This window comes from Pseudorasbora parva, chromosome 10, assembly GCF_024679245.1.
Source record: "Pseudorasbora parva isolate DD20220531a chromosome 10, ASM2467924v1, whole genome shotgun sequence".
Lineage (NCBI taxonomy): Eukaryota > Metazoa > Chordata > Actinopteri > Cypriniformes > Gobionidae > Pseudorasbora > Pseudorasbora parva.
In genome coordinates, this window is record NC_090181.1 from 45,518,826 (window position 1) to 45,532,361 (window position 13,536).

The 13,536-nt window shown below is 40.8% G+C and overlaps 1 protein-coding gene across 1 annotated transcript; it reads right to left on the reverse strand.

Moving 5' to 3' along the window:
* Nucleotides 1-1,138: 1,138 nt before the first annotated feature.
* Nucleotides 1,139-10,030, reverse strand: LOC137090473 (membrane-spanning 4-domains subfamily A member 5-like). Its single transcript, XM_067454434.1, has 7 exons — nucleotides 10,002-10,030; nucleotides 9,355-9,540; nucleotides 8,424-8,543; nucleotides 8,286-8,342; nucleotides 5,092-5,235; nucleotides 4,538-4,675; nucleotides 1,139-1,240 (listed from the first exon to the last, which is right to left on the reverse strand). Exons 2-7 carry the CDS (start codon nucleotides 9,520-9,522, stop codon nucleotides 1,139-1,141), a joined length of 729 nt encoding a protein of 242 aa, XP_067310535.1. The 5' UTR covers nucleotides 9,523-9,540; nucleotides 10,002-10,030.
* Nucleotides 10,031-13,536: the final 3,506 nt, after the last annotated feature.

Sequence of the window (13,536 nt, forward strand, 5' to 3'; positions counted from 1 at the left end):
TCCCCGGCATCTTCCTGCCGGTAAGCTCCTTCCTCTGCCCATTCCCAATCGACCATGGTCACACCTAGGAGTAGATTTCATAAGATCTACCAGTGTCCGACGGCTACACATGCAACCTAGTCGTGGTTGATAGATTTTCCAAGTCATGTCGTCTAATTACACTGAAGGGCCTGTCTACGGCCATGGAAACTACTGAACTAATGTTTAATGTGATTTTCAGATACTACGGAATCCCAGAGGATATCGTGTCGGACAGAGGGCCACAGTTCATCTCCCGGGTCTGGAAGGCCTTCCTGTCTCTCCTAGGTGTGACCGTAAGCCTCTGCTCTTGTTACCATCCACAGAGCAACAGGCAGACGGAGAGGAAGATCCAGGAGATCGGCAGATTCCTCTGTACCTTCTGCCATGGCCACCAGAACTCCTGGAACCAGGTCCTGGGTTGGGCCGAGTACGCCCCTAGAACTCCCTTCGCCAAGCTACCACCAGACTCGCTCCTTTCCAGTGCGTACTCAGGTACCAATCCCCATTGTTCCCCTGGTCTGGGGAACCGTCGGATGTGCCAGAGGTCGACTAATGGTTCTGGGAGGGACATCAGGTTGCGTCTGCAATGCAGGAAGCTCAGTCCCAGATTCATTGGCCCCTATACCATCATGAAGCAGATCAACCCGGTCACAAATCAGCTTCAGCTCCCACCTGAGTTTAGGATTCACCCCACGTTCCACGTTTCCCTGTTAAAGCCTCACTATCCTTCTGTTTCTCCCTCCACAGAGCCTGGCGTAGCTGAGGAGACCCCCCTCCTACTCATCCTGGAGGACGGCACCGCGTATAATGTTAAGGAGATCTTGGACTCCCGCCTCGTGGTGGTCTTCTAGAATACCTCGTGGACTGGGAGGGCTATGGTCCAGAAGAATGCCTCTCACCCCAATAGACCTGAACCCCAATAATATGCCAGGCTCCCACGGCACAGACTCACAGTGCACGCTCTCACCGGAATACTGATTATCACCCCAATCACCAGAAGCGCAAAAGGCACACATGCACTCATTCACTGTCTGGTCTCGTTTTTAAAAGGTACTTACCCTTCTGATTACTTCAAGGACTCCTTCAATGTTACTTACCTATCTCCAGCATATGCTTCCTAGTCTCCATTGTCCAGCGTGGGTGTGTTCCGTGTCTCCACTGCCAACCTCCTGATCTCCACGACAGACATCTGCAAGTTAACAGTGTCAACCCGGAAAACCTTCACCGACAACCCAGCACATCAGCCAAGTCACTTACCTGCACTTCTGTTCACTCTACTGGTTCTCATAATAAACCTGTTCACATTACCTGTTATGTCTGAAAACGTTCTGTATTGGGTCCTGTTGGACTGTTATGTTATTCACTGCATGTGACAGGTTACGGTGCCTTTAAGGCTGACAGCAGTGGTTTACGGCAAAGTTGTAAAACGGGAGGCGGCTGGTCGGAAGGGGAGTAAAAACGTGATATGAACGAAGTTACACGGTGTGTTTATTGAGTCCTACACAAACACAACATTACCCTCTGTCTCATTGAATTAGGGCCAGTTTTTTTCTATGATCACTTTTTGGTCCCTTTAAATAGTTAATCTAGATTAATTTAAATTTAAGAGAGGAAAAAAAGAAAAGAATTTATATATAGTACACATAAATGTATGGTTAAAAATGTTAATGTTTTTCTGTGACTTGTTGCAGGCTCCTAAGTGGACCATAAGGTTAAAAACTAAACTTAAGAAGAAAAAAATATATATTGTACACACAAAAGTATGGTTAAAATTTTGTTTGTTTTTTAGTCACTTTTTGTAGGCTCCTAAGTGGACCATAAGGTTATAAGTAAACTTAAGGAAAAAAAAATATGGATTGTAAAAAAAAAAAAATTACAGTTAAAGCTGTACTGTGACATGTTGTAGGTTCCTAAATAGACCATAAGTTTATTATATATATATATATATATATATATATATATATTTTTTTTTTTTTTTTTTTAATTAATAAAAAAAAATATACCTTTTTATAAAAATGGGGAGAACCAGGGCAAAAGTAACAAAGCGTTTTTTTTTCTCCAGAGCCCCGACTTCATTTGCATTCCAAGCTATGACAGCAAGTTTAGCACGCAACTTTTGATGGATCTGCCAAAAATCATGTGATTTCATCATCGCTTCCCACGTTTGGGTCCGAATTGTAGTTTTCAAGTATGGAAAGTAAATTACTGAAGCGGTACTTTTTTCTCTCTCTTTTGGTCGTGTGTCTCTCTTTTTTTATATATTTATCAATATATAAAAATGTTGAAATATTTCCATGAATACAAAAAAACAAAAAACAATAAACAGGCAGAGAATTGGAAAGCCGCAGCTCCGAGGGTACACAAACATGCCTGGTCCCCGACTGTGTGATACAAATGTACTTAGCCCCAAAATCAAATGTAAAATCAACAATAAAACTTAATTTGTATGTCTTGTAGTAAAAAAAAAAGAAGGTTAAAACAAAAGACACAAAAGGTTTTTTTTTGCATCAACAAACTATTTTTTGATGTATTTTCAGTTCTTTCTCATTTCTCAAAAACGCTTGCTTGATCATCAGATCAATCCTCAGATGTAACAGTATTAGATATGAATTCCTCTCAACCGTGATCTGCTCGCTGTGATTCAGTATCCCTGGGAAGTAACAGATAAGATATGTTAGTACACAAGACACTCAGACTCATTATCAGGTGTAATTTTACTAATAAGATACACACAAAATACAGACTATTATTATAGGCTATACTGTGATGAAGTGAAAAGCCCACTGTCACCCACTTCAACAGTCTAGCAGTAAAGGCTGTAGTTTACAATGAAACATCGACTTATACTTCCTATATTGCTTCCATATTGTGTGTTTACATACAGTTGTTTTTTATTGGTAGTAGTAAATTAGTTATTTTATATGTAGCATTAATATTTCAACCATACAAGACTCAAAACAGTTCTGGGCTGCGTTTCCCAAAATCATTGTATGCCTAAGTTCAATCAATCAATCAACTTTATTTATATAGCGCTTTTACAATCACGATTGTGTCAAAGCAGCTTCACAGTGTTAAACAGGACAATATTGCAACAAAATTAGATTTGGCTGAACAGTCGTTCTGGAGAAAACATGTTATCAGCTTATTTTAATTTATCATATAACGACAAGTTGATCGTAGAGACCATTGGTGGCAATTGTTCTACGATCAACTTTAGCTTAGTAGGCTGCTTGTAGGCTGCGCTGCACAGGTAATGTGCACAATTAACAATGACATCAAAAAGTGCGTTTTTGGTTGCCAGACCAAGACAGTCCTGCACAGATTCCCCAAAAACCCCGCGTTAAGGCAACAGTGGATGGAATTTGCTTTTCCGGATCAGCAACTGAGTTGCGCGAATGTTTATATCTGTTCGCTGCATTTCGGTGCCGACTGTTTCATAAACAAGGCCCAGCTTGACGCCCGATCGCCTAATGCTGAATGATGGAGCAGTCCCAACGATAAAGGTCCCAACGTTAGAACCGCGGGCGGTGAGTTAGACTGCTTCAAATGTCTGTGTCTTTGCCTATGCCCATCAAGTAGCCCAAACATGATCACGTATAGTTACTATATATATTACTATATATAGAAATTGATCAATGGAGCATGCGATGTGTAGTGCGTGTACATTTGTTTAGCTGGCCACTATATGTGTAACTTTATGTTTGTGTATTGTAAAAGCACTCCAAACAACAATACACAAAGAGTGGGGAAATATGTTGAACTAAATAAGCGCGCTTCTTCATTTAAATGCACTACTATTCCGTGTCTATCTATGTAAACACTAACTTAGCCTGCCGTGCAAAACCAGTCCGCTTAATAACGTTACACAACGTCTACACAAACCATGCGTAAACACACAAACACACGTGCACAACTGCACTTCCCACATGTACACTTTCAAAGACAAAAATACGACGATATAATTCAAGTATAAATATGTAAATAACACAAGCCGCTAAGCATATTATATAGTTAGTGTATAACTTGTACCACATACAGACGTCCTGCTCTAGTCGTTTTTGCTGCTGCTCCTGTTCAACTGCAGCCTCTGGGTCTGATTCCGGATCATAGATGTATGGCTGTATCTGATTAAAAGCCATATTTTTATTTTGAATAAAGTTTTTCCCGCTGTTAGGGATGAGACAGCTTTACGACGCACTCGACTCAACACAATAGCAGCGCGCACACGTCATTATTTAGCTCCGCTCACACGATACGCCCCCACCCGCTCGGCTTTTTTCGGAAAGACTCAGAACAGCGCATCTTTCTTATATAATTATTAAAAAAATAAAGACTTTTCGGAGATATGCAGGATGCAATGCTACTCTATAGGTACTCAAGATTGACATGACACTGACTGAAACTGAGTGTTTCACCCCCCCTTTAAAGAAATAAAAGGGCAATTGGTTGTTGGGATAAAGCTGACTGCCACTCTGGTTATATCTAGTAATTCCATCATTTCCAGTAACTCGTTTACCTGGTTTAGAGCCACATTGACCACTGTAGAGCCTCTGTTACAGGTGGCTTTACAGGCAAATCCTGAGATACAGATGGAGATGATGAACTGAGTAATGGAGAACACCAGCATTATTCCAATGATCCCCAGATCACTTGTCTGAAAAATATTCAACAAGATCATATAAAAGTAGATTACAAATAATATCCCATCAATTATATTAAGTGAGGTGCTAAAAGTTCATATTATATTACAAAAAGGCATCATGTGGCTTTTGAACACTTGAAACGCAAGACACATTGACTACTTTGTAAGCTTTATGATGGCTTTTGTGTCTTTTGAAGTATAATTTCCAATTGTTAATTTTTATAACTGTATGTAAAAGACTGAACAGCATAATCTTTATTAGTAAAAATGAGTTTCAATTAAATCGTTTCTGATTATTTTTTTATAAAGTAAATGATAACACAGTTGTAATGTTTTGGTATTCAACTATTTAAGTAAACAGCAATTAAAGACAAAAAAATACATTTGAACAGATCACATTAAAGTATCGCACATTGTACATGTAGTACCTTCCAATATAAATTGACGTAAGTAGAACAATCATAGCAATAGTAGGACACCCCGGAAATCATTTCCATCTCTATGGACATCAGAACAATGTCTGCCACTGCAGTAATGGCACTGAGCACATTCATTATAAGAGAGGCCTTCACCTACAGGGGGAAAAGCTGACATGTGAAAAGTGATACTAATAGTAAGGGTGTACAGTTAAAAAAAGTCCTGAACTGCAGTTTTAAATGTAACTTGTCATGAGTGTATCATTGTTCTATGAAAAAGCTGAGATTAATGTTTAAAGCTTAAAAAGCTTAAAGCTTAAATTAAAGCTTTTTTCACTAGCCTTTTTAATGCTTTAACAAATTGCATGTCAATTAATGTAAAAGAAAAGGTTTTATTAAAGTGACGTGCCAAGTACCCATACTCAGAATTTGTCCGCTGCTTTTTACCCATCCATGTCAGCGCACACACACATTAGGAGTAGTGAACACACACACTGCAAACCTACAAGGGGAACTTCCATATTACAGAAGAACATCACAATATCATAGAAATAGTAAAAAAAGACACAACAGGAAAAGAGAAAGAAAGAAAATAACAGAGAGGGTATATATCTGTATTGTTGAACAAGCATATACACTTTTTATATGAAAGTAAGAACATCATATTGCTCTTGTTTTAATTGCTTTGCTATTTTTAGATTTTGATCTATGCACAATTTAATCTCCTTCTTAAGCGCAGTAAAATTGGGTTTGCCATTTATAAGTATATTAATTTATTAGAAAATTTGGATTCTATACATTCATTTCTTATTTAAACTAAATCCTGTCATCTCCTACTTTCCTCTTTCATCCTCTTCCTTTTCAATAAAAATGTGTTTTAGCTGGACAGATCAATACAGTACAAAGAACATCAAACACCACGCAGAATAAAACGGTCACTCGTCCAGTTTGCCAATGGTATTAAAACTTCTCATTCTCTTTTCTTGGTCTCCTTTGATTCTTGGCAGGTCTTTCCTTTTTTCACTGTTGGTTACCACAAGTATCACCACATTTTTATGTTTTTTTTTTAATCATCACTATTGCTGTATTTATTATATCACTATGACTCACCAGTTGAGCTAAATTTGTGCAGATTTTGCTTACGCTTTGCCCCAGTAGAGGGAGCTAATTAGCCTGGATGCCAGCCGAACTCAGCCCCGCCCACAAAATCTGAGGCCAGGCAGTTCAGTCTGGACTCGCTCCATAGAGGAGTAATTATCTCTGAACAGAAACTGACCAATGAAATCATCAGGGCGGGCTTTAGCCGATGACGGACAGATGATCAACAGTAACGTTATCATCACGTCATCAAAGGGGCTTGGATTATATTTGTTCAAATCCTAAACGGAGAGCTTGTTTGTATCTGCATCACCTTCATTATTTCTCTCTGAAATGATGATCATGTTGGGTAAGTACTTTGTGTATTTAAAAAAAAAAAAAAAATTTACAACACCGGCAAAGATCGTTTATTCCAATGCGAGTGCAGACAGGGTTGCCAAGTTTTTACAACAAAACGCGCCAACTACTAGCCCTAAACAATAGCTTCTCGGGGGGTTCTCCGGATAAAAATAGGGGTTCTCCGTTTGGGGGGTAAAATGTGTGTTATTTTGGCAAGGTTGCCTGCTAAAATTTGCATTCCTGGGTCTATATATCACATAATAGTCGCTTCAAATTAGAAAACAAATAGAAAACAACCCACGGACATAGAAAACAACCGGCGGGAAAAAACGTGGACCTGGCAACACAGTGCAGTTGAGCTCTGTTGACATTTGACAACTAACGTTATGCGTCGCTCCGCTGCTCTGATTGGTTGTAGGTCTGTCCAATCGAGGTCTTTCCTGGTTGGGTTGAAACACGCCTCATAATCACAGCCCAATGGAGCATCAGACTCATATTCTGACTAGAGCTGAGTATGACCACGTCAGGGTAGGAGCTAATACAAGTAATCTGCCAAAATGGCTAGTGATTTGACAGCCTTACCTGCCACAGCTGATTTTTACACACATTTGGCAGGTTGGGTTGTCGGTGTTCATATATATATATATATATATATATATATATATATATATATATATATATATATATATATATATATATAAAACAAAAAAATTGTTATATATAACAAAACATTAATATCCTATGTGGTGCTAAGCCCCCGAACAATCGTGCATAACTTTCTTTTGTCACACTAATGCCGTCTTCACGTGCTGTCGGAAGTTTCCTACTTCCCACTTCAGAAGTCGTGATTACGAGCTTGTTGTGTTCAGGTGCTTTGTTGTCGGAAAGAATGGAGGACCGTTCATACTTTTGTGCGTCTTTGGAAAATGTTATTTTAACACTATAGCCATTTCAGTCATTTCCCAGTCCCAGAAAATCACTGGCAAACACAGCAGCACAACACGAAAGCATATCGTTTATAATCACATTCACAATAAAGGCATAATGTAGACAAGATAAAGCTGCTTAAAGACTAAAATGGCAGTTGTTTTTACATCATCCTATTGTATCGCTACTTGTACCACACTATCTAGATAGTCAGCTTGCTCACTATTCTGGAATGATGGTCAACTAGATGCGATTTTCGATGTGTATAAAATACACAATATGCTTTAAATGATTATTAATTTATGTAAGTATGTACTACTTTAACGACAAGACAAGAACAATGAAATTGTTGTGGGGGAAAAAAAACCTAATAAAACACCTGCCACAGCAGAAATTTGTCTCCTATCCGCCATTTTGAACGGTTATGCCCCGCCCATCTCGGGAACTTGGGTATCAAAATTATTCCCGAACTTCCCCGTGGTAAACACGACATGAGAGCACGTTCATGTGCAATTTTTACCTCGAAAACATGTATTTACGATAATCCCGATAGGCAGCATAACATACAATCAGATACCAATTAATTTTTTTCTGTGTAGATATAGTAAGTGTGAGATAAGTGTATTCATAAAGTTTGATGCCATTTCGATTAAAAGATAATTTTTAATTTCCCATGACCTTAAAGGGTTGGATGCTTTGCTGCTAAAGAATGATATCTGGACGGCTGCCATATGTTTGACAGCTTGTGATGATTTAAACTGCAGTTTCTTGAGTAATAGTAGTGTATGAATGCATTAGAAACAATGTGATGAAAGAAAGATGTCAGCACATTATGTACATACCACACACAGATGAAGTTTATTCTGCGCAGCAACAGACAGAGATCCAGCAGCGATGTACTGAGAGAGAAACAGGACATTTCACAGTTCACACTGGAGATTAAAAAGAGAGCATTTAAAGTAAAATTAAATGAAACTTACAATAAGGGATCCCCAGAAGGTTATGCCACTGAAGACAGAAATAAATGGGCCACGGAAGGACACGATGGTGCGTACGATACCAAATAAAAAAATCACCACTCCAATCATGATCTGGACAGTCTAGACAGAGAAGATATGAGTCAAGTAGTGTTCTTCATAATGGCATTGCATTCATGTTTGAACACACACACACACACACACACACACACACACACACACACACACACACACACACACACACACACTAACCCTAGCCCTAAAGCAAACACACACACACACACACAGAGGCTATATTAGTGTTTTATGCACTATACAGTCTAAAGGCAATCAGAAAGGAAAACGTCTATTAACCTGAGGTGATATGATAACATTTAATTTCGGTTTCATTTTTTTACAGAAGTAAATTAGACATTAAGTGTCAGATTTACTAAAAGGGCAAATTAGTGCTATAAATTTGATCTAATCTAAATTAAAACGCTATAATCCCATAAACATGCAGATGGGAGTGTAAAGTTCAGCGTGATACAAACATTAATTAACACAGACACAGCCGATCATTTCCATCATGACCAACACAAACTACCAAGAGCAGCGCAGATTAGCATTGAGCGGTAAATAATGGAGTAAATACAGTAAACTGACCAGCGCAAACCTATAAATCAGCTTGAGTGATTGATTTAAATACTCTTCTCCCATAAATACTGCGTCTGAAAGGGAAAATCCTACAAATGTATAAGCAATAAGATCCGCCGCAGAAATAACCCTGTCCTCAGCTTTACAGCTCTAATGTTTCACGGCGTGTCTTTAGTGAATCCTGACAGAAGTTTTTAACACCAAAAGAGGGTTTGAGCTGGAGCAAGCTGGAAGTAAATCTGGACCTAAAATATTCCTAAAATCATATAGAAATGTAAAATATTTTTAAATGCATTACCCCCAATGCCTTTGGTTGTGCTTTGAAAAATTCAGCGAGAGCCGTATTGCCATATGCTCTTCTGGTCTCCTGTCCATCATCTCCATTAATGGTATTTTGTGTCACCTGTGGATTTACTTGGATCACAACTGTAGCTTTGTCAGTGGAGATGACCTTGCTGGTTTCCATTTTAGGTAAAGGTTTGACCTGTAATTAAACATTAAATTCTGCAGTTCACAACTCACTTAAGGTTGTAAGGTTATTTTCTGTGTTTCATGTAGAGTTCAGTATGTATGATTAAAGCATCTGCTGATGACCTTGTCAAGATTGACTTTTAAAACCGTGATAATGTCAGAGTTTCTCTAACCAGGCTTATGTTAGCTTACGTTTGGACTTTTTCCTCTCCTCCGAAAGATCAGAGGATTAAAATTTACACTGTTCACAGATATATTGTGTAACCAATATCCAAACAAATTACAAAACTACTAAATAGACCTTTATGTGCCAAAGTATAACAATAAATGAACAACAGTTTACACCAAGACTCACTGGTGTCAAAGATAAGGGTTGTTTTTAATAGATGTATATGTATATGTGTGTAAATAAATATAGGCATTATAATTACAAGAAGAAAAAAAGAAAGAAACTTGATGCATAAAATATTTTACCTGAAAGGACTTGCTGATGAGGATGTCTGATCGCTCTTATGGTGTATCTTTGTGTGTGTGGACTGTGAAGAACTGATAAGGAGGAGTTTGCGTCATATGAGCTTGCTTTATATATATTATGTTGATGCCCTTTCACCTAAAATTCAAAGAACTTTACAAATAGATAAAATCCGCAAGGTAGCAAAAATTATGGCCATTGTGTCCTGATGTGGTGTAGGCAGAAGAAGAAGATTTAAGTTCCCAAACATGTACTTTTAATTACACAAGAATACCAAAACAGACAGAAGGTAGACTCACACGGTACACTACGTAGAACAGACAAACCCTGCGTCCCAATTCACATTCTATCCATCCTAAATAGTATTCGAAAATATAATTAGTATGTCCCAAATCGTAGTATGCTGAAAAGAGTATTCCAAAGACACCCGGATGCTTTACTATTTCCGTTCAGAATTCGAAGTGCGGATCGATGCACACTCTATCGGCTGATATTACCCACAACCATTTGTGAGTTGGACGAGGATTCGATTAAAACTACAAACATGACGGATGTGCGAGTCAGACGATTAAGTAGAGAGGTTTAGATAAAGGGGTTTGTGTGATCAATTATCAGAATTTAACCTGACTAAATATATTTATTCAGTGTTGTCCAAATTATATTTCACCTGCAGCAGCATTGTGAACTTTTGTAACGATACGTTTGGTCATTAACTTTTAAATGCATCATCATATTTAAACTGCAAACACATGAGGAGAGTCTCTGCATTAAAGACACACACATGGCAGATCAACGAGCGGCTACATTTCTCTCCGATACGGTAGGAGATTAAACTGAATGTGGAGGATTTGAACTGTGACGAATCTGACGATGATTGACAGGGCAGATAAACGGTGATATGATGCACGTAACGAAGCAACAGAGTCTGTTAAAGATGTCCCAAAGCTTGCGTACTCTTCTGCTACACACTCAAAAGTATTTTCTTCACAAAAAGAGTACATGCTTTTAGGTCATAGTATAAGTAGGCGAATTGGGATGCAGCATAAGACTGACTGAAGAGCCGAAGCTTAAATGCAAACACAGATGACTGAATAAACGAAGCACAGGTGATACAGATGATTAACTAAACACAGCTGAACAGAACTAACCTGACGATGGTAACCTAGGAAACAGACAAGTGGTGGGAAACTAATGCCTGGTTCAGACTACACAATATATGCCCGAATTTGGCACGATCTGTGTGACGTAAGGTGTCGTAGGGATTCGTAAACGATAATGGACGTTGGGATGCAAGAATCGATCGTTTCATCTCATATAGTGTGTCATAGTATACGACAACTGAATCCGTGTCTGCGATAGTTCACGACGTCATGACAGAAAGACTAGCATGTTTAATTTTTTTGCGGTCCTTCACGACCGGTTCTGTCACGTGTGGCGCTGACCAACCGGAGCACAGACAGTTTTCGTATGCAGCTTTCAAACACGGCGACACGCATGAGATGACGGAGCGGCTAACTTTAGGAAGAATTATAAAATGGAGGAAAGGTTCGTGGAGTTGTGGCAACAGTACTCCTGCCTGTACGACGTGTCATCGATGGACTACCACAACCGAATAAGAAAAATGCTGGCGAACGATAGCGGAAGCCCTTCAGGAACCCGGTGGGTAACGTTACTGGAATGTAAGCTTAAAAGATGTTTTACAATACGTTGTGGTGGCAAGCTTTTACTATTGGCTAATAACTAAATATTTAATATAAAAAGAGGATTGACAGCCCATAATGTCCTCTTCCATCAAGCCAGGAACATGTCCTTTGTTGGGTTTTCTTTCTATTTTTGCACTTTTCTAAACATAAAACAGCCAAAACACGCTGCTTCAGACATCGTTTGTTTACGCTCTTGTTTCTTAAAGTCAATGACATCACGGACGTCGTGACAGCAAGCGATGATTGGTTGAGTAGCAACGTGTAGTCTGACATGTTTCTAGTCCAGGACATGACAAGATTTTAGGAGTAAAAATCGCCTAATCTGACACAGTAATTATCGTAACAGACAATAATATCTTGTAGTCTGAACCAGGCATAAGACAAATGGAACATGTGACCGAATCAAAACTCAACTGAAAGACCTAATAAAGAGATAGACATGTGACATTACACCCCTCTCTGGAAGGCGCAGCCTCGTGCCATAAATGGACTAACTGTGGAGGGAGGCTGGGGGCTCAGGTGGAGAGGTGAAGTGGGTGAGTGAGTGAAGGGTAGATAGAAGGTACAGGAGAGACCAGGGTGGAGCTGATGGGAGGAACTAAGGAGGAGACAGGAGAAACCAGGGCGGACCAGATGGTGGGACTGGGGCAGCCACCAGGTAGAATGTCCATAGTAAAACCAAAGGAGGGAGGAGCCCCGGTGGTGGAAGGCTGACAACTCCATGGCGCCGACTGATGGAGGCAGAACAGGGACCCAGGTGTCGCCGGAATGCCAACAAGCCAGGGCGACACTGAGGATCCGGTGGGACATGGTGATGCCACAGGCTCAGGCAACCGAGACGCACATCAGGATCTAAAAGCCGGAGCGACAGTGGAACAAGGTGGAGATGTAAGGATTGAGGAGCCCAATGGAACCACAGGTACAAAGGGATGAGGCCAAGCCAAATGAGTGTAGTTCCAAGGCGAGGGTGGGCCAATGAATGACCAAGGCAGAACCCGGCGACACGAGGGAGCTCGACGGAACTGGTGGACTGACGGGCCACGGTGGAGACGAGGGAGACAGAGAAGGCAGAATCCACTCTGGACTGGACACAGGAGGCGGAGTCCACTCCGGACTGGACACAGGAGGCGGAGTCCACTCTGGACTGGACACAGGAGGCGGAGTCCACTCTGGATGGGACACAGGAGGCGGAGTCCACTCTGGACTGGACACAGGAGGTGGAGTCCACTCTGGATGGGACACAGAAGGCAGAATCCACTCTGGACTGGACACAGGAGGCAGAGTCCACTCTGGATGGGACACAGAAGGCAGAATCCACTCTGGACTGGACACAGGAGGCGGAGTCCACTCTGGATGGGACACAGAAGGCAGAATCCACTCTGGACTGGACACAGAAGGCAGAATCCACTCTGGACTGGACACAGGAGGCGGAGTCCACTCTGGACTGGACACAGGAGGCGAAGTCCACTCTGGACTGGACACAGGAGGCGGAGTCTACTCTCGACTGGACACAGAAGGCAGAATCCACTCTGGACTGGACACAGAAGGCAGAATCCACTCTGGACTGGACATAGGAGGCGAAGTCCACTCTGGACTGGAGACAGGAGGCGGAGCATACTCTCGACTGGACACAGAAGGCAGAATCCACTTTGGATTGGACACAGGAGGCGGAGTCCACTCTGGACTGGACACAGGAGGCGGAGTCCACTCTGGACTGGAGACAGGAGGCGGAGTCTACTCTCGACTGGACACAGGAGGCGGAGTCCACTCTGGACTGGACACAGGAGGCGGAGTCCACTCTGGACTGGACACAGGAGGCAGAGTCCGCTCTCGA